This window comes from Planococcus citri, chromosome 2 (assembly GCF_950023065.1).
Source record: "Planococcus citri chromosome 2, ihPlaCitr1.1, whole genome shotgun sequence".
NCBI classification, from domain to species: Eukaryota; Metazoa; Arthropoda; class Insecta; order Hemiptera; family Pseudococcidae; genus Planococcus; species Planococcus citri.
The window spans coordinates 8,229,006-8,254,953 of record NC_088678.1 but is presented as its reverse complement, the minus strand read 5'-3'; the positions used below and the strand labels follow the sequence as shown (position 1 = coordinate 8,254,953).

The 25,948-nt window shown below is 34.3% G+C and overlaps 3 protein-coding genes across 4 annotated transcripts; all 3 read left to right on the top strand.

The window, feature by feature from the left end:
• Positions 1-180: 180 nt before the first annotated feature.
• LOC135834470 (uncharacterized) lies at positions 181-9,899 on the top strand. The gene is made up of 17 exons (XM_065348349.1): positions 181-442; positions 1,373-1,421; positions 1,535-1,648; positions 1,722-1,874; positions 4,466-4,680; positions 4,933-5,148; positions 5,223-5,375; positions 5,597-5,718; positions 5,820-5,999; positions 6,071-6,227; positions 6,417-6,641; positions 7,415-7,590; positions 7,706-8,467; positions 8,564-8,673; positions 8,747-9,009; positions 9,088-9,251; positions 9,412-9,899. Exons 1-17 carry the CDS (start codon positions 376-378, stop codon positions 9,628-9,630), a joined length of 3,345 nt encoding a protein of 1,114 aa, XP_065204421.1. The 5' UTR covers positions 181-375; the 3' UTR covers positions 9,631-9,899.
• Positions 9,900-10,419: 520 nt separating this feature from the next.
• On the top strand, positions 10,420-19,604 carry LOC135834475 (uncharacterized). 2 transcript variants are annotated; one of them, XM_065348355.1, is made up of 5 exons: positions 10,420-10,575; positions 11,350-11,426; positions 13,336-15,508; positions 18,847-18,922; positions 19,179-19,604. In XM_065348355.1, the coding sequence occupies exons 2-4, from the start codon at positions 11,413-11,415 to the stop codon at positions 18,916-18,918; spliced, it is 2,259 nt and encodes a 752-aa protein (XP_065204427.1). In that variant the 5' UTR covers positions 10,420-10,575; positions 11,350-11,412; the 3' UTR covers positions 18,919-18,922; positions 19,179-19,604. The 2 variants fall into 2 exon arrangements, with proteins under 2 accessions (XP_065204427.1, XP_065204429.1); XM_065348357.1 differs by having other exon boundaries at positions 18,847-18,926.
• Positions 19,605-19,981: 377 nt separating this feature from the next.
• Positions 19,982-25,907, top strand: LOC135834478 (uncharacterized). Its single transcript, XM_065348361.1, has 3 exons — positions 19,982-20,300; positions 20,917-20,967; positions 24,555-25,907. Exons 2-3 carry the CDS (start codon positions 20,954-20,956, stop codon positions 25,768-25,770), a joined length of 1,230 nt encoding a protein of 409 aa, XP_065204433.1. The 5' UTR covers positions 19,982-20,300; positions 20,917-20,953; the 3' UTR covers positions 25,771-25,907.
• The last annotated feature ends 41 nt before the right edge of the window (positions 25,908-25,948 follow it).

Below are 25,948 nucleotides of genomic sequence, written 5' to 3'. Positions count from 1 at the left end.
TTGATTCCGGCTACATACGCTTCTTCGATGTTTATAGTTTTATACCATATCCCACCTAAGCGAGTAGTTGAAAAACGAGTTATATCTTCTCATTGCAATAATCGTTTAATCTCTTTCAAAAATGTTTATTCCTTTAAGAGAATGAACTTGGCGATTTAGAGAGAAAAAAAAATACCGCAAGATACGCAATTCAATACGAGTATTCCAGTTAGGCTATGTACGAGTACCTACTCGTATAGTTGCTTCTTCCACAGTTTTTTTTTTTTTCATTTCCCATTTGAATTGAAAATAACGTTGACGAATTCAGTTTGATAAAAACATGCCTTAGAGTAGGCTATTTTTGTTTATACATTTTATCGTAATAGAGTCGTGAAAATGAATAGACTGATCAAACTTGTAAATATAGTTTTGCTCTTTGCAAGTCTTCATTTGCTTTCAACCGGTGAGTTCTACAAATAAGAAATTATGTATTACTTAGATATCTATTCGTCGAATTAAGTTTGTTGACCTTTCTGTTCCATATTTTTTCCCCAGTAACTTGGCACGTTTAATTTCACTACACTTAGAGTACATTTACTTTTATTTTCCCGCCAAAAAAGCTCTATTTTGAAAATTTTTCAATCAGAGATTTGGTTCAATCATGTTTTAAAATCCAGCTAAATTTGAATCAGAGAAATCCTTTAAAAAATGCATAGAGAGACACATTATGAGGGGGAGTGATTGATTGGTCCATTTCTGAATTAGGTATTGATGTAAATCAGGTCAGAACCAAATCGATTCATTTTAACAATTTCTTAGACTAAGTAAAAGCTAAATGGAAACTTCATGTTTAAAAAACTACGATAATATTTAAACAGAGCCCACCAAGTATCAACAGAAATCCATCAGAAAAAGCTCAACCTGCTTTAGCACCCCACCCCCCATGTGTGTTTTAAAAAAAATCCATCAATTCACTTTTAAAAAATAAATTTAAACCCACGAGACATTGAGACAAGACGAAGCAAATTTTAAAGACGTAAAATTCCCTATTCATAGTCTAGACAAAAAATGACGTAAAAAACAAGTTCCTCTTCGTGAATAATCCATCAAGTTACCCAATCATTCGCGGAAAACATCAAATGAGCAGAAAACATACAATTTACTCATCATTATATTGCCCATTTAATGAGATAACATCAACTTCAAATTTTAATTTAAATATAAAGTTTCCTTTTTCATGATTTTTATTATGAAGTACCTACGATAAACGTACAATTACCAAAACCTATTCATTTTTCATCAAAATAGGTATACAATTATGTACCTACTATGTTATTTTTAAGGAACACGAAGAAGTTTGATTTTATTAATTTTTCTTCGTTCAATTTTTCAGATGCTTTGGAATCAAAAATTGATATAAAAGAGATTGGTGACTGCAATAAGTAAGTGACCATCAGCTGCACTAAATTTTCGTTCATGAATGCATTAGAAAAATTATTCTATGGATGAAAAAAATACCTATAGGCACTGAAGTGCTCATTGAGAAATATTTCAGATTCGAATTTCAATGCGGAAATGGCCAATGTATTCGTGATTCTTTTCTTTGCGATGGAATATCGGATTGTAAAGATCATTCGGATGAGACTCGTGAGCAGTGTTTGAATAAAAAGTCTGTAATATTTTTTTTCAACTTTAAGCATATATCCTGAACTTACGCTATTATTAATTGGACATTCCCTTAGATGCGATGAACAGTCCTTTCAATGCGATTATGGGGCTTGTATTCGTAAAGAATATCTCTGCGATGGTTTGAAACAATGCCAAGATGGATCTGACGAAAATAAAAGAATATGCAGTGCTGCTGTGAATGGAACTAAGACAAAACGAGCTGCTGAGTAAGTTCATACGCAGATAATGGTGTTTTTCTCAGACAGTTGAGGGATGAGGTAGCTAGTGTCACACGATAGTTCAAGAAGGTCTTCGTTTTTTGTCAAAATTTCAGAAAAATTACATTCTTAATCAAAATCGCCGTTTCCAAGCCCAAATTATCAAAATGGTTGGCTTCTTTTTTTTAAATCGAAATTGCCAAAAAGTCTCTTTTTTGTCAAAATTGCCAAAAAAAAAAAACTTTTCTCATTCAAATCTCCGGAATTTTATTTGTCGTAAAAAACAAAACTTTGCTCAAAATTGTAAACAAATTGGGTTCTTATCAAAATTACAAAAAAATATTGCATTTTTTCCAGGATTGCAAAAAAACCTATTTTATTGCAAAACCTGTAAAACAGATCTATTCCTTTGTCAAAATTGTAGAAAAATCAAATTCTTTTTATTAAAAATTGCTATGAAAACTCAGTTTCAAGTCCAAATTATCAAAATGACCCCTTCGTTTTTCAATAAAAACTTCCAAAAGTCTTGTTTTTTTGTCAAAATTGCAGAAGATTTTTTTAATCCAAATTTTAGAAAAAATTTTTTCATCCAAATTTTAGAAAAATTTTCCTCTTTTGGTTGCAAACAAAAACTCTGCTCAAAATTTCAAAAAAATCAGTTTTTTAATCAAAATTACAGAAAATTTTGCATTTTTTCCAGGATTGTAAAAAAAACCTATTTTATTGTAAAATCTGTAAGACAGGTAATTTTTTTGTAAAAATTGTAGAAAAATCACTCTTGTAATCAAAATTGCCAAGAAAACCTAGTTTCAAGTCCAAATTATCAAAATAATTGGTTTGTTTCCCTACAAAAATTGCCAAAAGTCTTGTTTTTTTGTCAAAATTGCAGAAAAAAACTTTTTTCAATCTAAATTTTACTCTTTTTATCGCAAACAAAAACACTGCTCAAAATTGCAAAAAAATCAGTTTTTTATCAAAATTACAAAAAATGTTGCATTTTTTCCAGGATTGCAAAAAAAAACCTATTTTATTGCAAAATTTGTAAAACAGGTCATTTTCTTGTCAAAATTGTAGAAAAGTCACACTCTTTTAATCAAAATTGCCAAGAGTCTTGTTTTTTCGTCAAAATTGCAGAAAAAACTTTTTTAATTTCCTAATTTCAGAAATTTTTCCTCTTTTTATTGCGAAAAAAAACTCTGTTCAAAATTGCAAAAAAATCATTTTTTTAGCAAAATTACAAAAAATCTTCTATGTTTTCCCAAGATAGCAAAAAAAATATATTTTATTTGCAAGAGCTGTAAAAAAGACCCATTTTTTGTCAAGATTGTAGATTACACTCCTTCAGTCCAAACTGCTCAGAAAACTCAGTTTGTAAGTCCAAATTATCAAAATGGCTTATTCGCTTTTTTTTTTTTTTTTTTTTTTTAAATTAAAACAACTGCCAAAAAGTCTCGATTTTTTGACAATAATGCAGAAAAAAACTTTTTTATCCAAATTTCCAGAAAATTTCCCTTTCTATGTGTCTGGCAAACAAAAACTCAGCTCAAAATTGCAAAAAAATTATTTTTTATTACAAAAAATTTCCTAGATTCTCCCAAGATAGCAAAAAACAATATTTTATTTGCAAGAGCTGTAAAAAAGACCTATTTTTTCTCAAGATTGTAGATTACACTCCTTCAGTCCAAATTGCTCAGAAAACTCAGTTTCTAAGTCCAAATTATCAAAATGGCTTATTTGTTTTTTTTTTTAAATTAAAACTGCTAAAAAGTCTCGATTTTTTTGACAAGATTGCAAAAAAAAGCTTTCTTATCCAAATTTCCAGAAAATTTCCCTTTCTATGTGTCTGGCAAACAAAAACGTTGTTCAAAATTGCAAAAAAACGGGTAATCAAAACTATACAAAAGAATCTTAAATTTTTGACTGGTTTCTTTTTTTTAAAATCAAAATTGCTAAAAAAAAGTGTTGTTCTTTTGTAAAAATTGTAGAAAAAAACTTTTTAGGAAGTTTCCTTTTATTATCACTATAACAAAAATTTTGCTCAAAATTTTTAAAAAGTCGGTTTCTTATCAAAATTACGGATTTTATAGTAAAAATTGCCAGCAAGACTTATTTTTTGCCAAAATCCCAAAAACCTTTTTTTTTTTTGGTACTTAAACAAATTTATCTGGAAGTGTTACTTTTCGTTCGCCAAAATAAATTGAAAAAAAAAAACATATTTCTTCATTAAAATTGCAGGGAAGACTCGTTTTTAGCCAAAATTTCTGCCTAAAAGTTTTGTTTTGTCAACTGAAATTACAAGAAACTCTACTAAAGTGTTTGAAAATTATGATTTTTGGGGAAATTTCATTCGAAGGAATTGTTGTTTGGGGAATACTAATTCGGGACCTTAGATTCGAAAATCCAAAATCCAGAAAAAAAAACATTGGGAAAAAACTTGTTCAGAGAAATGGTCATTTGGGGTGGTGCCAGATGGGGATGATGGATTCGAGGAATTATCCCAGAATCGTCATTTGACACATTTTATAATTATAAAATTCAAATGAACAGTCGAGTAAAAAAAAACACTCACCAATATTGTCAATTCTGTTTGCTCCTTACAGTGGCTCGTGTGCTATACCTCCAGTCACAGCTGATAAAACAATCACATACTCTTGCGACGGAAACGATTCCACATCATGCAACTCGAATGGGCTGGTTCGTGAATTCTCTGTTGCTTTGATGGTATGCAACCCTGGTTACTTTGCCACAAACGATGCTGAATTGGAGTCCCATTGCTACAACAGAAAATGGAAGCCTAATTTTCCTAAATGTTTAAGTGAGCACAAAATATATCAATCAACCGTATAAATTAAATATGTAATAGGTAACACAATAACCAGAAATTCCACAAAATATAAAATCAATCCTCCATTTTTTGATAATAGGAATATCGTTAACGTTTTAATATTGCAAAGTTGTGTCTATGCGAAAAATTACACATGCTGGGTATTGTGAGTAGTCAATTTTAGAGATTCAGAGTTCACACCGTACATCATCAAAATGAATCGGATTGTTTTGTTATTTTTAGGAATGTGCGATAAACTAAACCCTATAAATGTTGATCTGCAGTGTTACCACAGAGGCGTAAATATCCCTTGTGATACGAATACACTGTTAGCTGGTACCATAATTCGACCAACTTGCATGCCATTGCATACGTACAGAGATTTTGTTCCTACTTATCACGAGATCACCTGCCAAGAGGATGGGAAATGGGATAAAAATCTTTTTTCGTGCGTTCCTGGTAAGGCTGACTTTTTTTTTGTTTTCAAACACAACATTGCAATTTTTGATTGGTGTTTTGATTCGAATTTGCAGAATGTGGACGACCATATAGCAATCCTACTGCATTGATTAGTGGAGGAGTTGAAGAAAAATTTGGTGATTCTCCTTGGCACGTTGCAGTTTATAATCAAGTTAAAATTTTGATTTGTGGAGGAACAATTATAAATCCGTACTTGATTATATCAGGTAAGATGATAACAAATAAGACTTTGGAGTACTCAGGGGAAATGACTGGATCAGATCAGGCCCAAACAGATCTAATCCCATTAAACTTTGATCAGATCAAATTGAATTCAAGAAATGTCCGAATCTAATCAAACCTGATGAGATCCAATCATTTCCAACCCGGTATCTATTTTGAGAAGTTGAAAAATTGAAATTTTGCTATCAAACGTATCCCATTTCAGCTGCACATTGCTTCCAAGACCAATCCAGTAACAGAAAAGATTCCTCAAATTATGAAATAATTGTCAGCAAATTTACTAGAGAGTATTCTGTTATTGATAACCATAATCAAAAAACTTTCAAGGTATGCCATAGACGATGCAACTAACCCCCTTCACTTCACACTCCAATGTTACTGCTCAATTGGGCCCGTTTCTCATCGTTTATATGAATTTCAATTTTCAGCTAAAAGAAATCCGATACTCCAGCAAAGGTTATTTTGGTATCAACAACTACTTTGCAGCCGATATTGCAATCCTGATTTTACAGGAAAAACTCACCATAAGCCCAACAGTATTGCCAGCTTGTGTCGACTGGGCAAGCTTAAGTGCAAACAGATATCCACCAGAAAATACACCAGCCAAAGTAAATAATGATGAATTTCATAAATATTTCAACTCACTGTGTAACTAAATGAATAATCTGCATCATTTCAGGTTGTAGGATGGGGAAAGAATGAGCATGGAAAGTTGAGTGAGAAACTGCAGACGGTCAATTTACCATACATCAGTCGGGAAAGATGTTTGAACACTGTTCCTGATGAATTCAAAGCGTTTATAACATTTGATAAATTTTGCGCTGGATCGGAAAATGGTAATATTACACTAGATTGTCAAGTTTTAATAACATTCTACACCTTCAAGCTTCAGAGTTCATAGAGTACTTAGTCTGTCATAAATAGCTACCCCCATCAAATCTTTATTCTTTAAATGCAGATCCATCATTAATGCTTTTCCCAAGATGAGCAAAAACATATTGTAGAGAATATTTTTTGTTTTGAAGGTCCTGGTGTACTTCAGGGAGACAGTGGAGGAGGCTTATTATTTAGAGAAAACAATTTGTACTATCTTCGTGGTGTTGTCAGCTTGAAACAACCAACATCGACCGCTGTGGCTGCATTTACTGATTTGGCAGATCATATAGACTGGATTTTAGCAGTTCGAAATGAAGTTGAACGTGAAATGATAAACAGAGAATCAACTCTACCAATAAGGCAGCCCGTTGTAGGTAAATTGGGTTACTGCATGGGCATATTGCATAATCATGCTACTTACTGCTATAATATAAATGGAAGTGAAAAAGGAGTGGGGACTGATCAGATGTAATCAAATAAGTCTAAACTGGGCTGGTTTGATAAAATCAGGAATTTGATCACATTTGAGCAGACCTGGCTTGGTACAGGATTATCTGAACAGAGAAAACCAGATACACTGTAGATGACAGCTGATAAGATCTGATTGTAATACTGGAAAGTATAGTTCAAATTCATCAGATTGGTTTTTGGTTCACTTTGGGTAGATTGGAGTTATTCAGGCTCCATCAGATGAAATCAGGTCCCGACATTCCCTGAGGTCTGAACTGGTCTAATATAACTGGGAATTTTATCTCATCTCCACCTATTTGATTTGATACATGCTTATTTGAACAAATGAATCATATATACCCAAAGGAAAGTCGAAACATCTGATGCGATAATATTAGATCTGATCACACATGAATTTATTAAAATTAGAGCTTACATTTTGTCAGCACCCTCGCTTACTTTTTAGACATACAAGATGGCAAAGATATTCACTTTTCTTGAGTAGAAAAAAATTGACGTGCAAAAATTTTTCAAACACGGGTTTTTCTTCATTTGGTTTTTATCATCAGTTATGCTCAAACAAATTAGGATCAGACTAAGCCTTGTCAGAAACCTCTAATTTCTTGAATTTTTTAATGATAGGTACTTATACTGCACAGAAAATGTAATGTTTCCATGTTTTTTGAATTTTCTACAGAAAATATCTGCAAAGATTACGCCAAACATGCTTGTGTGAAAGTTCAAGACTGTCCAACTGCTAATTACCTCATTTCCAATAATAAAGCAATCGCATGCAGTTTCAATTCCAATAATGCTGTAGAAAGTATCTGTTGTCCACTAAGAGAAGCAAATCAGACTAGTTCATCAACAATGGTAAATCATTTCAACTTATGTTAACAAGAACATTGTCTTACAATTATCTCTTAATCAGCTGAACAGAATTCAGAATGATGCAGAAATGGCTGAATAAAAATGTGTTTCTGTTTAGGCAACATCAACCAGTGGTTCTTCCAGCATCACTACATCACAATACACTACACCATCTTCCTCTTCAATGGCACCACCATATTATAAGCCTTCTTCCACAAAGACACAATACAATACGCCTTCTACAACTAGCACAAGACCGTTTTATTATTATCCACAATCTTCAACCAGCTCAAAACCACAATACAGCACACAAACTTCAACATCCACAGCTGCACCATACAAACCCCCACCTTCAACATCCACAGCTGCACCATATAAACCTCCATCTTCAACATCCACAGCTGCACCGTATAAACCTCCTTTCAATTACCAAAGACCTCCACCTCAACCACAATACAACACAACCTACACAGTGGCCACTCGGCCACCGTATAACATTCCTACTCAATCTAAACCCCAATACAATATGTTCTCCACAGCGACTTCCAGACCGCAATATACATTTTCTACAGCAGCCACTCGACCTCAATACAACACACCTACAGCATCTTCAGAAGTATCTACAGCAAAAACCCAATCAACTCCTGAGGTAGATTGGAAGCCACAATATAATATATCTGCTGTACCACCAACATTTGTAGAACAACAATATAACACACCACCTCCAGTACCTCTAAGACCATTTAACATGAAACCACAATCTAACACACCATCTACAGTATCTGAAGAGCCACAATACAACATCCCTAATTTTTCCACTTCAATGGCAACAGTGAAAGATGAAAGAGTTCCTGTGAAACTAGGAGAGTATCCTCATATAGTAAGTCTAACGTAAGCTGCATCCTTAAAACAAAATAGAAACTGGTTTCGGTATACTGTCTTCTGATTCAAAACACTTTTGACTTCACTGATACAGGCTGTCATTGGATATGGGGATGGTCAATACATTGACTGGGCTTGCAATGGGGCATTGATCAGTGAACGATTTGTCATCAGTGCTGCACATTGTGGAAATAGTTCATCCGGGTAAGATCACATTTTTACATAATGAACATTTTTCTCATGTCGACAACTTGACAAGAAACATCTTCTGTTGCAGGGTTGAACCAAAATGGGTCAAGTTGGGAGCCATTAACATGTATTCTACAGCAGATGGAGTTGCTCCTGCAATTTATAGTATTTCAAAGAGATATCATAACCCAAATTTCAAACCAACAGATTTCTACAAAGATGTGACTATTTTTTTGTTGAACACTTCGGTAGTAATTACTCCACATGTTAAACCAGCCTGTCTTTATATGTCTACTCGTAATCCAGTTGATACCAGAGCTAGTGCTATTGGTTGGGGATTTGAAGATCAAGGTATGATACACTACTTACCTACTAATTTCATTTCTCTTTTTCTTTGAATAATTTTAGATGTTGTTGCGTGGTTTATAGCTGGACAACCTGATTATCATTTACAAAAATCAACGATAACAGTAGTTGATGATGAAAAATGTAGAACTGCATATCAAAGTGGTGCTCCTTACCTTGATCAAGGCTATGACTCCAACACAATGGTGTGTGCTGGAGACTCGAATGAACACAGTGGATTATGTGGGGTAGGTTAATGATTTTTTTTTATGCACAGGTAATGAGGGGATACTTGAAAAAAACATCAAGTTTCCCTGTAAGTTGCGCACCCACCATGCATCTATATTCCCTAACAATGCATCTGAATCATCAGATATTTTATTTATGATGGAAAACATCATGTTACAGACTCTTTTAGGAAGTCCACTACAAATTCCAACGACAAACCATTCCTGTCCCTGGATGATTATTGGAATAAAGTCTTTTGCAGCATCGTGTGAAAATAATATGCTGAATAATCAACCTGCTGTGTTTTCTAAAATATCATACCATCTGTATTGGATCCAGAGATTGATCAACTGGCCTTTGGATATGCTGGAGAACCAAATTGACCCATTTTTCTTCTAATTTAAGCAACTGATGGGTCAATTTGGGTCACCAAAATATTGCTAATAAATTATGTTACAATCCTAGTATACTGTACATATGATCTAATTTAATTGACATTTGTAATGCATTTAAAATCAAATTTGAATGTTCCTCTGTGATAAGTAATTTAAATTAAAATTCACTCAAATAAAGTGACGAAGTAAAATAAATATGCGATATTATAGAAGATGGTTAGAAGTTGAAATTTAAAAAAAATAGATGGTTAATAAACTGCCAAACTGATAACACCAGGCTTATTTTGATCCTAAGATGAGCCCATAAAATTTTGGTACCAAACCAAAACCCAATCACAGAATTGTTTGGACACACTTCTCTGCAGAAGCAGGTTGTGATAAGTAATATTGTCTTCTGATCTAAACACTTTTGCCTTCACTAATACAGGCTATCATTGGGTATGAAGATGGTCACTACATTGATTGGGCTTGCAATGGAGCCAGGATGTTTTCAATTTGCATTTAGAATTAAATATGTACTAGAAGCAAAAAATCCGTATTCTGATTTGATTTTTTTTTCAAATCAACAAGATAAAAAAAATAAAATAAACACAAAAAAACTGCGTAATTGGAAATACTTTGAGAACCTCTGTGCACTCGTCGATGATGTAGTTAGGATTAATTAATTCGAAATATTTATACAAATCAGATTATTGCATTTGTGTAAACTGTGCACATAGGGAGTTATCGTGAATTATCTGATGGCTATCGTGAATTTTCAATAATCTCCGGATTTTGTAAGAAGCTAATCTTTTAAAAAGCGGGGGTACAGGAAATTAAATACATATCCCGTGATATCAACTCGTAGTTTATTAATCGATGATCACTCAACGTATCTACAGCTTCCTGAAACGACTTCCAAGGGTTACTTGAAGAAATTGAATCGCCTTCAAAATTAACGTGGTATTAGGTACGTATTAAATTTTTCTTTTGTCTTTTCCCATAAATTATAAAACTAAAAATTGAATTGAATTAGAAAAAATAAATGTTCAGAAAATTTAAATTCTAAAGTTGTTCTGGAAGTTTATATGTAGGTAAATAATGATAACATTTGTATTCTGTAAGTTATTGAGAAAATTTCGATGATCTGCGAGATTTCTGGTTTGATTTAAGAAAAATGACCTCTTTTTTCTAATTTAGATTTTTTTTCTTAATACGTTCCTAATCTTTCCAAATGATAATAAAAAAAAATTGGCTCAAGTTTCTCAGAATACGTATACCTATATAAAAAACAACATCCAGAAATTTTCGCCATGACGAAAAAAAAATCATGTTCCACTATTCAAAATATCTGTTGTAAAAAAAATTTCAAGATATTTAAATTTTCTCAGAATTTCACAATCATAAATGCCTAAATTTACAATTTCACTGATAGAAACTCTGAATTAAAAAATTTTTTGATGTCCTTAAAATGTGAGGAAATTTGACATTTTGACTTTTATCTGGCATCTCCTGCAAAAATTTGGACATTTTATAGTATCATTATTCCCTCAAAATTTCAGGGATCATGTGAAAATTCCAAAAATTCTTATGACACGTCGATATTACGTAGGACACGTACAAGAGCTGGAAAGGAGTTTTTAAAAAAGCCACGAAAAAAAAATTCACACCTAGGTGAAAAATGGTATTCCAAAGACCTATAGAAAATTTGATTCAATCAAATGTTTTTGTTTTTTGTTTTCAGTTATCACCAGTTTGACAAGTGTGGTTTTTCCCCTCGTTTCATTCTAACGTTCAACCTCTCGCCATGGCTGCTATTAAGTAAGTACACAATACATATTGGCGATTCATTTTTTATCAAATTTTTCCATTCCCGATAAAAGTTGTTTATCAAGAATAGGTAGTTCCCAAAAGTTGATATATTTTATTGGAAATTCTAATCAGCAGATCTTTTGCTTTGAAATTGAATTTTAAATTGTTATCTAGTAATCAACTTTTCAACTTGATAATTAATCACAGCGGCTTACGCACAAAGGGCCAGGAAACCAAACTCCCCCCACCAGAACAACTCGAAATTTTTTCTGTGCAATAGTACTTCCCACTGCGAGTGTGATATCACCAAATACTGAAAATTTTGATTGTTCTATTTTTTCTCAAATGAATCATTTCTTCATTGTACTTCGAAAATTTGAACCCTCTAGGTCAGTTTGGAAGGGCTACAGGCTGTCTGAAAAATAGGAAAACACGTAAAACAGCAAAAAAGGTCACGTTTTTGACTCTGGAGAGAGGTCAAATAGGGTTGGAAGATTGAAACCTGAAAAAAGCACTTCGGATATATCCTCCCAATGTACTGTGAAAATTTGGACCCTCTAGGTCAATTTAGAGGGGTTACAGGCTGTCTGAAAAATTGGAAAACGTCTAAAATAGCAAGCAAATCCACTTTTGTGACCCTGGTGAGAGGTCAAATAGGATTGGAAGGTTGAAACTTGCAACAGGCACTTCGGATATATCCTCCCAATGTACTGTGAAAATTTGGACCCTTTAGGTCAATTTAGAGGGGTTACAGGCTGTCTGAAAAATTGGAAAACGTCTAAAATAGCAAAAAAAATCCACTTTCTTGACCCTGGAGAGCGATCAAATAGGGTTGGAAGGTTGAAACTTGCAAAAGGCATTTCAGATACATCCTCCCAATGTACTGTGAAAATTTGGACCCTCCAGGTCAATTGGGGGGGGGGCTACAGGCTGTCTGAAAAATTGGAAAACACATAAATTAGCAAAAAAAGTCACTTTTTTGACCCTGGAGAGAGGTCAAATAGGGTTGGAAGGTTGAAACCTGCAATAACTACCTACTCATGGGGCCCCTCCCATTGTACGCTGAAAATTTGGACCTCCTAGGTCAATTTTAGGGGCGAGGGAGTCAAAAATAGGGGTAACATGTCGTTTTTTCCACCTTAAATAGGGTGGGGATGACCTAGGAAGCTGAAATTTGGATATATTGATCACAATGGGAGTACTGACCTATGGTATGATTTTGGACCTTTTTCGTTCATTTGGGGCCATATTATGCCCCTCCAAAAAAATGACCTTTCTGTAATTTCCAACTTTGACCCTTAAAACTTTGAGGGTCAATTCTAAGTGCTAAAAGAACCCCATCTGCCAAGTTTGAGTTGATTTGATCAATTAGAACAGGTTCCAGGTCATAAAATGTAAAAATTCAAGTTTTGGTGAAACTTCTATACAAATACATATAGAAAATCTGACACACCGGGAATCGTGTAGTTTGAGCTCAAAATGTCGAAAACTATCAAAATTTTTGACCCCCGACCTTTTTATCCAAAGTTGGGCTTACCGCAATAGCCATCATTTTTTACAAAAATTTGGCTAAAAATGTAGTTCTAAAAATAATGTGTTTGAGAAGAAATCTTTACGTCAAAAAAGATTTTGGCTTGGAATAATTATTTGAAAAACAAATTGAATTTGAAAGAATTTTGGACTTGAAAAAGATATTACTTTTACTAGCCTCCGAAAAATTTGGGCTTGTGGCAAATTGCCCCCTTTCATTATACCTTTTTAGAGTCTCTGGAAATGTGTACTGGGGGTAATATTTTGCTTTCCGTGAAAAAATGTAGTTCATATTTCACTCTTGTGTCAGAACCAAATAATAATAGCTTAAGTTGTGATTTCAATTTCCGTAATTAGGTACTAATTACCAATATTATAATTTTTGCAGATTGTTGCATATACAGTTGTGGGTTACAATGGTTTCATATGCCAGTCACTTTACATGGACTCATGATGTACTGGCAGATAGTTATGAAACGCAGGTTTTTGAAACAGGGTTTCCCTTACCTGAAGCTATTGATCCGAATGTTCACACGTTTCAAGATCTTGTCTGCCACAGTCGCGCATTTGTGGATAATTCTTTACTGATAAGATATATGGCTTCTACAAGCAGACTAATGGTAACTCTTCCGCGCGCTTTTGGCAAAAGCATCAACTTAGATATGATTAAATATTTTTACCAAATGGAAGTTGATAAAGCCACCCTAAAACCAATACCTCGAGAAGAAACGAAGTCGTATAAGACATTCGAAATGGGCATGATGTATTGCGATGGTAAATTCGAAAAATTGAAGGATACATTTCTGATTAGTGGTTACAAGAATGAACGTTTTTTTAGACAGCTAGGCTCAGTCCCTGTAGTGCGCCTCAATATTGGCCAGCCAACGTTGTTCGAGTCTTTAAAGGATGTCTATGAAGGAGTAAAAGAAGTAATTCGAGAAACAATCAACGACCACAGCTATATAATGAACGTTTCATACGCCAACATCGATGCAAAAGTTAAGAATTGTCAAAATATGTTTAGAAGCCTAGAAGAATCATTAAACAGCGACACCGGAGATGGGAACATGATGTCTGATGTTATACCACAATTAATCGATTTGTTGTACAAAATATTTGATAGAAAGGTATTTGTAATAATCGACGAATACGACGCTATTCTAAATGAAGTTTATTTCGGTACTTCGACGCTTAATGAAACTGAAATGACTGCCGTTGCAGCATTTTTTGCAGACTTTTACAATGCTATAGTAAAGCATAACGAAAATGTTGAACGGGTCTTCATGACTGGTATTCTGCGTTGGCAAGGAGGACCTACAATTTTTTCCAGCATCCTCGATAGAATGGAGTTTAATACATTGAGCGGAGGCGATGCCATTCATTTTTATGGTATGAGTAATGATAATGTTTTGAAATTATTAACTAATGCAGGATCACACGACGTGTTTGAAAAAGTGGTGGATCATTACGGTGGATATAACTTCGAGACTCGGCCGAATCGTACCAGCAAATTCAACCCTTATTTGATATCATGTTTCATCTCACAGAATGGAATCCCAAAAGAGAAGAATTTTTGGACGCAAACGTCCAACACTTCGGCAATGTTGACGCATCTTATAAAATATAAAAACTTCAACGAAAACTTCCTGCTTTTAATCTCAGGTAGAGCAATCAAACTCGACGCTTACAAAGACATCGCTACATTCACCATTCAGGATTTTGAAACCTTTTCGAATGTTATGCTTAAGGCAAAACAAGCCCACAAATATGAATGGAGTTCGCTGGAAAGCATTCGGAATAGGGATAATTTCGGATTTAATATCCTGCGCGCGATTGGTTATTTAACGGAAACCAACCATCGTCCTTTTAACTACGAGGAATCTGATATTAACTACGAGGAATCTGAGGTCTCCTATTTCAAGAATATATGGGTCAAAGCTACGAATAAGGAAGTCTTGAAAGCTCTCGCAATAGACTACGTTTCCATTTTTACCGGGAAACCTGATGAAAATACAGCTCGCATGAGTATACAATGGACATCTCTTCTTGAAGATTGTGGCAATGCACTGACACAAGTTTTTCAAGGCCCTGACCCAGATTTCAAACAATTTGCCATCTCGTTCGAACAACTGATTAACATTTTTTTAAATATAACGTGCCAGATCGAAGATAACGGTGAAAAAGCGTACGCCAAAGAGGACATTTTTGAGAAATTGTTAGCAGCTGTAATCAACCACAGTGTATATGACATCGGCATAAAACGTCTGGAAACACAACACCAGTTCGAATACACTAATGATACGAGAAGACCAGATGTAGTTTGTCAGAAACATAATGGTGAACTGTTTATATTTGAGCTAAAGTATTGTAGAGGAGATAGACTGAATATGGAGAAGATCAAAGATATGTTGGAAAATGGCACCACCCAAGCATCAGGGTATGCTGATTGGTATTTGCACGGAACTGACCATCATCTGTATAAGGCTCCCAATGCAACTGTAGTAGTTTTACTGGTGACGGGATATGAAAAACGAGTCGTGCTGCAAACTTCTACTAAATTAGTAAGTGTTCATAAATTAGTAAGCGAAGCGCCACAGGTCTGCAGGATGACGATGAATCGCCTGAAAAGAAACGGCTATTATGTTCAGAAAATAAAATCAACTTTGCACGTCGCTGATAAGGGTCTGCAATGCCCTAAAATGGAAAATTTGCATCTGAATGCAACAAAAGTAGGTGAACCACCAAAGATCTGGACTCAACGAACAGTTTCCGAGCATATTATCAGAACCTTATCAGTGATGTGCTAAATTGCATTTTTTTTTTCTGAGGACATGATCGCCGTTCTCTGTATGCTGACGACATGCTTTCCACCTCCAAAATCCAAAATATTTTCTCCAATTTTTTTTTGTCAACATTAGGAACCTATTATCTTAACCAGCTAAAAAACTTTTTCTCAAAATTTTTTTCAACATAAATATTTTTCAATACTTACCTACTAAATTCTTTTCGAAAAAAATTTAGGAACAAAAAAATTCTAACAGGGAACCTTTTGAGGTGTCACCCTCCGATTTGAACGGGACCGCAATTTTTGGAAAGAGAATGGTCTAAAACCTTCAAAACCAAATTTTCAACTGCCCACTTCATTTTCCAATTTTTTGGCGGGCTTTTGAAAATTCAAAATTGACTGTTTTTGGTGAGCAATGCTTTTTAAAAAAAAGTAGGTTCGTACTTGATCAGTGAAAATGATCAATATAAGTCCTAAAACTGATATTAATTCTCCAAATCCAAATTTCACCCATTTCCAGCTATTCGGAACCTCCAGCGCGGCGATTTTTAAATTTCTCCAGAATTTTGAATATGCTCCAGAAGGCGTGAATATGAAGTTGGCCTGCTAAAAATCGAGTTGTGTGTTATACTCGATCTGCTTAGTGAGTTTATATGTACACATTTGAACCGATTTTGGGAGGGAAACCTCAAGAATGGTTTTTTGACCAGACGTTTACAGTTACAGAAAAACACGCTGGAGGCCCCAGAATGGCTGGATGACGAAATTTGCCCTGGAAGGGTTAGTTCTGGACGAAATACTGCGATTCGTGCAAATTTCAAAAATTTCCTCACAAACGGAAAACATTTGATTTTTTGGATATTTTTTTAACCCTTAAAGACCCAGGCTAATCCTGAGATGTTGGGTGAAAATGCTTTCAATTTCCTGAATTAGATCATCACAAGCATCACTTTAACCCACAATTTGCCCCCCAGCCCCTTAAAGCCGTCTCGTAAAAGCCGTACCGATTTATTTAATTTTCCTTGAAAACCGAGAAAGCAAATACCCCAATGAGGTCAATCATGGAACTGAATGATATAGTATCATTAGGTGTACTGAATGAGTGAAAGCATATCCCCAAAGAACACCCCACCCCTTTTTGGGGGTCAAATTTTCAAAAAAGTTGGGATAAAAAAATTGGACCCATGCTCCATTTTTGGATAAACATATTGATGGTAGACCCTTCACAAAATGAAATCATGAAAGGTGTAAAAATGGTGGACCAGAGTGATTTTTTGAAAATTTGATTCACTTGAAGTTGTACATCTTGAAAATTGCTTGAGCAGAATTTGTTGTTTCCAATCATGATATTTCATGATGTTGAACTACACTATCAATGATCGGGGAGGGATAGTGACTTCTTCATGAATGCTTCAACATTATGAAATGCCAGAAACAGCTGCAATTTGACAGTGTAAAGCTTTTCAAAGTGGTAGATAAGCCTATTTCGATACTTCTGCAGAAAAACAATCGTACCACTGACCTTTTGCGGGATGTAATTATTTGTTGACAAATATCGAGAAAGAATATCAACTTCAGCAGGAATTTCTCAAAACATTCAAAAGTTCAGAGTTGAGGTTGAACAACAGTTGAAAGCTTTTTACTGAATCTCAAATCCCCTGAATCCTGTAGTCATAAGCTAGACACAATCTCATGATTATAAACGACGACTTCTGCTCGTGCAATTTTCATGATGTAGAACTACATTATCTATGATCGAGGAGGGATAGTGACTTCTTCATGAATGCTTGAACATTATGAAATGCCAGGGAGTGCTGCAATTTGACTGTGTAAAGCTTTTCAAAGTGGTAGATAAACCTATTTCGATATTTCTGCAGAAAAACAATCGTACTGCTAACCTTTGTAGGATGTAACTATTTGGTGACAAATATCGAGAAAGAATATCCACGGAGTGATAAACAGATTTGATGGGTGGATTGTAGATTATCTGAACTTATGTGCTGTTAAAAGCATCTGTGTTCCTTTCAATTCTTGTTTCTGTCATTTCAAGCCTACTTGATAATATTTCCCATATTATGTACTTTGCGTATTCATGCTCTGTTTTTTCGGGTTTTTATCGAGACAAGTGAATCAAATTTTCAAAAAATCGCTCTGGTCCACCATTTTTACACCTTTCATGATTTCATTTTGTGAAGGGTCTACCATCAATATGTTTATCCAAAAATGGAGCATGGGTCCAATTTTTTTATCCCAACTTTTTTGAAAATTTGACCCCCAAAAAGGGGTGGGGTGTTCTTTGGGGATATGCTTTCACTCATTCAGTACACCTAATGATACTATATCATTCAGTTCCATGATTGACCTCATTGGGGTATTTGCTTTCTCGGTTTTCAAGGAAAATTAAATAAATCGGTACGGCTTTTACGAGACGGCTTTAAGGGGCTGGGGGGCAAATTGTGGGTTAAAGTGATACTTGTGATGATCTAATTCAGGAAATTGAAAGCATTTTCACCCAACATCTCAGGATTAGCCTGGGTCTTTAAGGGTTAATGAGAAAAAAAAAAAATGGACAAAAAAACCACTTTTGAAGTGTACCTCCCCAAATCGGCTCAAATGTGGATAAGCTCGTTAAACAGGTCTAGTATAACTCACAACTCGATTTTTAGCTGCCCAACTTCACATTGACGTTTTCTGGAGCACATTCAAAATTTTGGAGAAATTGAAAAATTGCGCTGGAGGCTCCAGAATGGCTGGAAATAGTGAAATTTGGATTTGGGGAATTAATATCAGTTTTAGGTCTTATTTTGATTATTTTTACTGATCAAGTAGGTATGTATGTACTTATAAAAACAAAAAACAAATCACCAAAAACACTCAATTTTGAATTTTCAAACGTTCACTAAAAATCAAAAAATGAAGTTGGGCTGCTAAAAATTCGGTTTTGGGGGTTTTGGATCACGCGCTTCCCAAAAATCGCGATCCCGTTCAAATCGGATGGTGATGACACCTCAAGAGGTTCCCTTGTAAATATGTAAATTTTTCCAAAACATTTTAAAAAATTGCCATTTAAAAAAAAAATAAATTCTCACTATACACAATTCGTTTTCATTGCAGAAGAATTACTCGCATTCCGACGGACTGACAACTGGGAACTACTGGCCAAATTCATTCCATCCGCTATCATAAATTTGTGAGTAAATATTTTACCTATGTACTTGGTTAGTTTCCGTTTTTGATAGAGTAATTTAAATTTTAATTTAAAAAAAAAACTATGCAAAATACCTACTATAAAAAAAATACAATTTAAGTATCAAATTATCGCAATTGGATACTTGAAAAAACATAAAGTTTCCCAGCAAGTTGCGCACTCAGCATGCATCTAGATTCCCCAACAATGCATGTGAATCATCAGATATCTTATTTATGATGAAAATATCGTGTTACAGACTCTTCTAGAAAGTCCACTACAAATTTCAACGACAAACCATTCCTGTCCCTGGATGATAATTGGAATAAAGTCTTTTGGAGCATCATGTGAAAATAATATTCTGAATAATCAACCAGATGTGTTTTCTAAATTTATTATCATATCATCTGTATTGGATCCAGAGATTGATTAACTGGCCCTTGGATATGCTGGAGAACCAAATTGATCCATTTTTCTTCTAATTTAAGCAACTGATGAGTCAATTTGGGTCACCAAATATTGGAAATAAATTATGTAACAATCCTAGTATACTGTATGATCTAATTTAATTGACATTTGTAATGCATTTAAAATCAAATTTGAATGTTCCTCTGTGATAAGTAATTTAAAATTAAAATTCACTCAATTAAAGTGATGGAGTAAAATAAATTCAATATTCGTAGAAGATGGTTAGAAGTTAAAATTTTTTTAAAATAAATGGTTGATAAACTGCCAAACTGATAACACTGGGTAAATCTTGATTATAAAATGAGCCCATAAATTTTTGATCCCAAAACCAAAACCCAATCCCGAAATTGTTTTGGACCCACAGCTCTGTAGAAACAGGTCACTGGTAAGTAATTATTGTCTTCTGATCCAGCACTTTTGATGATTTTGAGTTTGCAAAGGGGCAAGGGATGTTTTCAATTAGCATTTAGAATTAAGATAGCAGCACGATTTCCAATATTTTGATTTGATTTTTTTTTTCAAATCAACAAGATAAAAAGATAAAATAAACGCAAAAAACTGCGTAATTGGAAATACTTTGAGATACTCTGTGCACTCGTTAATGATGTGGTTTGGATGAATTAATTCGAAATATTTATACAAATCAGATTTGCGTTTGCGTACACCTTGCACACAGGAAGTTATCGTGAATTATCTGTGGCTATCATGAATTTTCAATAATCTCCGGATTTTTTGAGAAGCTGATCTTTGAAAAAGCAGGGGTACAGGAAATTACATATCTCGTGATATCTACTCGTAGTTTATTAATCGATGAGCACTCAACACACCTACAGCATTTATCGAAGTGGTATGCTTCCTGAAAAGACTCCCAAGGCTCACGTGAAGAAATTGAATCGCTTTCAAAATTTACATGGTACGTATGTATTAAATTTTTCTTATGATCTCTTTTCCATACATTATGAGACTATTATCATGTGGGGGGGGGGGGTTGGTGTATTTTTAAAAATTAAATTGAATTTAAAAAAAAAATAAACACAGTGGCATGACATTTCACATCTGAATTTCTTCAGAATTTCGCCAAGTTTTTAAAAGTTGAATAAGATGTCAAAATTCTATTGACGTTCCAAAATTTTGTTCAACTTCTGCTGCAAAAAGCGACTGAAAAACGGTCTTAAAAATCACATTTTGATATTTCGAATCCTAATTTCCTTAAAATACTACCAAAAAATTCAAACATCATTAATATTTTGATATTTTTTGTCTGAATTTAGTAAAATTCTGCGAGAATTTTAGACGTTTTGGCATTTACACATTTTATATCTTTATTTCCTTAAAATTGCTGGGATCATGTGAAAATGCCAAAAATTCTTCGATATTACGCAGAACATAAGAGCTGGAATAGTTTCTTTAAAAAATTCACACTTGGGTGAAAATTGGTATTTCAAAGGCCTATAGAAAATTTGATTCAATCAAATGTTTAAAACTATGAAAACCATACCTATTCATTAAATGCTTGTTTTTCTTTTCAGATATCATCAGTGTTCCGTTCTAACGTTTAACCTCGCCATGGCTGCTATTAAGTAAGTACATACCCTATACATATTGGCCGTTCATAATAATTTTCTTATTACAAGATAAAAAAATGAAGACTTTTTATCAAATTTTTCCATTCCTGATAAGAGTTGTTTAGGTATCAAGAATAGTTTTCGAAAGTTGATAAATATTTTATTGGAATTTTAATCAGCGAATCTTTTACTCATACATAAGAAATTGAATTTGAATTTCTAATTTTTATCTACTTATCAACCTTTTCAACTTGATGTCCAAAATCTAAACTTTTTTATACCTATATTATATTAATAATTAATTCGATTACCTATTATTTTTTATTTGAATTAAAAATCATCAATGAAGAAATTCATTTAAGAAAAAATAGAATAACCAATTCCAATAAAATATTTAACCAAGCCCCGATTTTAAAAAACTGAAAAACATTATGAAGTTATAATAAAAGAAAAAAATGTAGTGTTGAAAATAATGCAAGTAGTTTTGAATTTGAGACGAAATTTTTACGTCGTGCACTATTCTGACTTGGAATAAATATTTGAAAAACAAATTGAATTTTAAGGAATTGTGGACTTGGAAAAGACATTACTTACCTATTAGGGTGGGCCCTCTTTGATTTAAAAAGTTGTGGGGGGACCTCAAAAGAGTGTAGGAAAGATTTGGAGTCTCAGATTCCACCCAGCACTTTGCAACCGGAGCTAAAAATTTTGAAATTTTCAAAAAAATCCAAAAAAAAATTTTAATATTATTTTTGATTTTTTTATGGTTATTGGTCGCATTATGCCTATTTAAGAGTAAAAAGCCATTTTCAATCGGGTTTTTCACTTTATTGGAGATTTTATTTCGTTTTTAAAATATGCAAAAACAGCCATTTTCAAGATAGTTCGCGATTCATTTTGAATTTATTTTTTACAAATTTGTTATTCATTTGAAGTCTAGGATGCCTTATGTCACTACATGACTTGAAATGGCTCCTCCTCTTGCCTCCCTCCCTCCCTCCCTTCCTCCCTCCCTCCCTCAACTTCCAGAGATTCTCAATTAGCGCATAATTTTGTTCTAACATAGAATTTTCCATCCTCCGAATCGACTTGTGGGGTGATTTCGAGCTGTATCAACTCCTAAAGCCTTTTTAAATTTTTTATTCCTCGAGAAAACACGATTAAAATCTGAATCTGAATTGGTAGAAATGATTTACGCAAATACCAACCTATAATCTATAAAAAGCCGCGAAATTGGTAATGAGAGTTTACACGTTCCGAATTTCGTTTTGATCATTTTTATGGCAATTGTTCCAAAACTGAAAAATTCGAGAACACCACCCTCCCCCCCCTTCGGAGACTCTACAACTCAAGATCACCATTAGTCGATTCAGCACGTTGAAATGAAGCATAGGTACGCAAAATTTCAATCTTCCTATTTTAAGTGCCGCGATTTAATCAAATTTTGATGCTTTCCCGTACGGAAAAATACTATGGCGAACTATAGTATTTTCGCGAACTATAGTTAACTATAGTAACCATGAATTTTTTTTTCAATATTTTGGGCAATTTATTGGCTTACAATGCCTGAAAACACACAATTTATCAGTGCAATGATAAATTGTGTGTTTTCAGGAATTATAAGCCAGTAAATTGTCCAAAATATTGAAAAAAAAATTCATGGTTACTATAGTTAACTATAGTTCGCGAAAATACTATAGTTCGCCATAGTATTTTTCCGTACGGGTTTGTAAGAGGGTAAAATGGCTTAAGGTAATGATTGGGTAGTACCAATAATTAGCTGTTGGTGTTGTTTCCTGGAAATATCCCTTAAAGCATTTCTTCTAAATACTTACCAGAATACCTCACATGCTCGGCTAGGGCGTGAGTAGGAAAGGTTGCATTTACACTCTTAACAGATGTTCACACATATCATAAATAACAACAAGAAAGACATGATGAAATAATATAATGTGCGTGATATTAACAACACTTTACATGAGCTACACAATTACATACAACGATGTACTAGTATAGGTTAACATGACGCATTTCTTAAGACTAATCATTCACTCATCGGTGAGGTTTCATTCACACATCGGTGAGGGGGTGGCAATAAGGTATCTCTCAATGGAGATTCCCAATAACGTTCCAATAACGTATTCTAACCGTGATGGCGACGAGTAGATCACTAATCCTTCTCGCCTACTCACCTCGAACCTAATCGCAAGTGCATCGACCTTAATAATAAGTAAACTAATAAAAACTAAATGAAGAAATTAACATAATCACTTAACACGCGCGAGTAAAACTTATATACTAAATGACTGTATTAACCGATTAGCAAAGGGAATAACCTACCCGTGTCGACCCGGACAAGCTACTAACGTTCTGTACTCTCGTCGCTTGGCTCGTACGGCTAGCTGACGAGAATACAACGCAGTGTTGCCGACACGATGCAGTGTTGCCGACACGATGCAGTGTTACCATGTGGGCGCGCCCCAAACATACCACGTACGGCATAGTAGTATATCACACTTTTACAAAGTAAAAAGTACTTTTGAATTTACCCTGTTCAGAATTAAAGTTTGGCGTTTCTTTTCGATTTCTTATCAGTTTGATTGTGCTAGCTATTTTACATACCATCAGAAATTCTATTTTAGATTCGTTCACAGTAGCTTTGAATACCCCTGTAAACGTCTTTTTTTGACAGCATTCTGATTAAATTTTCGAATTTCTTCTCTCACTGCAGTTTAGTAGATGTTTGAAAAAATTGAACCCAAAAGCAAAACGAGAGAATTTAGACAATTTGATCGAAATGGCCACACAAAGTTTTGGTAATCGGGGTATTTAGAGAGAGAATCGTGGGTAGGTATGTATTTTTTAAGATTTGATACCTACTAATACCTACCAATATTAATTTTTTATCGAAATTGTGCGCTAATTGAGAATCTCAGGAGGTGGAGGGCGGGAGGGAAAGAGAAGGAGAGGCGGGGCCATTTAAAATCTTGTAATGACAAAAGGCATCCTAGACTTCAAATGAATGACAAATAAAAATTTATAAAAATCAAAATGAATCGCAAATTATCTTTGAAAATAGCTGTTTTTGCATATTTTAAAAGCGAAATGAAATCTCCAATACAGTGAAAAACCCGATTGAAAATGGCTTTTTACTCTTAAATAGGCATAATCCGATCAATAACCATCAGAAAAATCAAAAATATTTTTTTGAAAATTTCAAAACTTTGAACCTCGCGTCGGTTGCAAAGTGCTGGGTGGAGTCTGAGACTTCAAATTTTTCCTACACTCTTTTGAGGTTTCCCCACAACTTTTTAGTACCCGCCCCATCCAAATTTCCAAAAAAAGTCAAAGACGACCCATCCTATACTTAAGTTACTAACCTCTGAAAAATTCAGGCTTGTGGCAAATTGCCCCCTTTGATTATCCCTTTTCAGAGGCTCTGGAAAGGTGTACCGGGGGCAATGTTTTGCTTTCTGTAAATGTAGCTCCTGTTTACGTATGTTTCCCTCTTGTGTCAGAACCAAATAATAATTTGTTCAAATTTTAATTTCAATTATTAGGTACGAGTATTAATTAGGTACCAATATTATATATTTTCGCAGATTGTTGAATATGCAGTTGTCGGTTACAAAGGTTTCATATGCCATTCTGTGTGCATGGACTCATGACATTACTGCATCAGCACTCATCACACACAGATATGAAACGAAAGTTTTTGAAACAGGATTTCCCTTACCTGAAGCTATTGATCCGAATGTTCACACGTTTCAAGATCTTGTCTGTCACAGTCGTGCATTTGTGGATAATTCTTTACTGATAAGGTATATGGCTTATACAAGCAGACTCGTGGTAACTCTTCCGCGCGCTTTTGGCAAAAGCATCAACTTAGATATGATTAAATATTTTTACCAAATGGAAGTTGATGAAGCCACATTAAAACCAATACCTCGAGAAGAAACGAAGTCGTATAAGACATTCGAAATGGGCATGATGTATTGCGATGGTAAATTTGAAAAATTGAAGGATTCATTTCTGATTAGTGGTTACAAGAATGAACGTTTTTTTAGACAGCTAGGCTCAGTCCCTGTAGTACGCCTCAATATGGGTCAGCCAACGTTGTTCAAGTCTTTGAAGGATGTCTATGAAGCAGTAAAAGGAGTAATTAGAGAAACACTTAATGACCACAGCTACATAATGAACGTATCATACGCCAACATTGATCCAGCAGTCCAGTATTATCAAGACGTGTTTAAAAGCCTAGAAGTATCATTAAACAGTGACACCGGAAATGGGGGTGTTATACCAAGATTAATCAATTTGTTGTACGAAATATTTCATAGAAAGGTACTTGTAATAATCGACGAATACGACGCTATTCTAAATGAACTTTGTTTCGGCACTTCGAAGCTTAATGATACTGAAATGACTGCCGTTGAAGATTATTTTGACCATTTTTACGGTCAAATAGTAAAGCATAACATACATGTTGATCGAGTCTTCATGACTGGTACCAAGTGTAGAATTTTTTCCAGCATCGCTAGAATGAAGTACAATACATTAGGCGGAGGCGATGCGATTCATTTTTATGGTATGAGTAATGATAATGTTTTGAAATTATTAAGTAATGCTGGATTACACAACATGTTCGAAAAAGTGTTGGATCATTACGATGAATATAAGTTTGAGACTGGGCCTAATCGTACCAGTAAATTCAAGCCTAATTTCATAGCACGTTTCATCTCCCAGAATGGAATCCCAAAAGAGAAGAATTTTTGGACGTCAACTTCCAGCACTTCGGCAATGTTGACCATATTATAAAATTAATAAGTACCCCAACGTTTTTTTTCCCTCATCACCCTGAAAAATATATACCTATTTTCCATTGTAATATTAGTCTTATGAATTTTGTGCCAAAAAAAAACTGCGTTGTCTGAATAAAATTATTTCTAGGGTCATTCCCTGTCAATTGGACCAAGAAGTGGAAGGGAGGTTCGAC

What these genes read in the sequence shown, in the direction of transcription:
- LOC135834470 (XM_065348349.1), top strand. Translation starts at nt 376, where the DNA reads ATGAATAGACTGATCAAACTTGTAAATATAGTTTTGCTCTTTGCAAGT. An exon ending in AGACTAGTTCATCAACAATG is followed by an intron (nt 7,591 to 7,705) that starts GTAAATCATTTC and finishes GTTTCTGTTTAG; the next exon opens with GCAACATCAACCAGTGGTTC. An exon ending in TGTGGAAATAGTTCATCCGG is followed by an intron (nt 8,674 to 8,746) that starts GTAAGATCACAT and finishes CTTCTGTTGCAG; the next exon opens with GGTTGAACCAAAATGGGTCA.
- LOC135834475 (XM_065348355.1), top strand. An exon ending in TGCAAACTTCTACTAAATTA is followed by an intron (nt 15,509 to 18,846) that starts GTAAGTGTTCAT and finishes TTTTCATTGCAG; the next exon opens with AAGAATTACTCGCATTCCGA.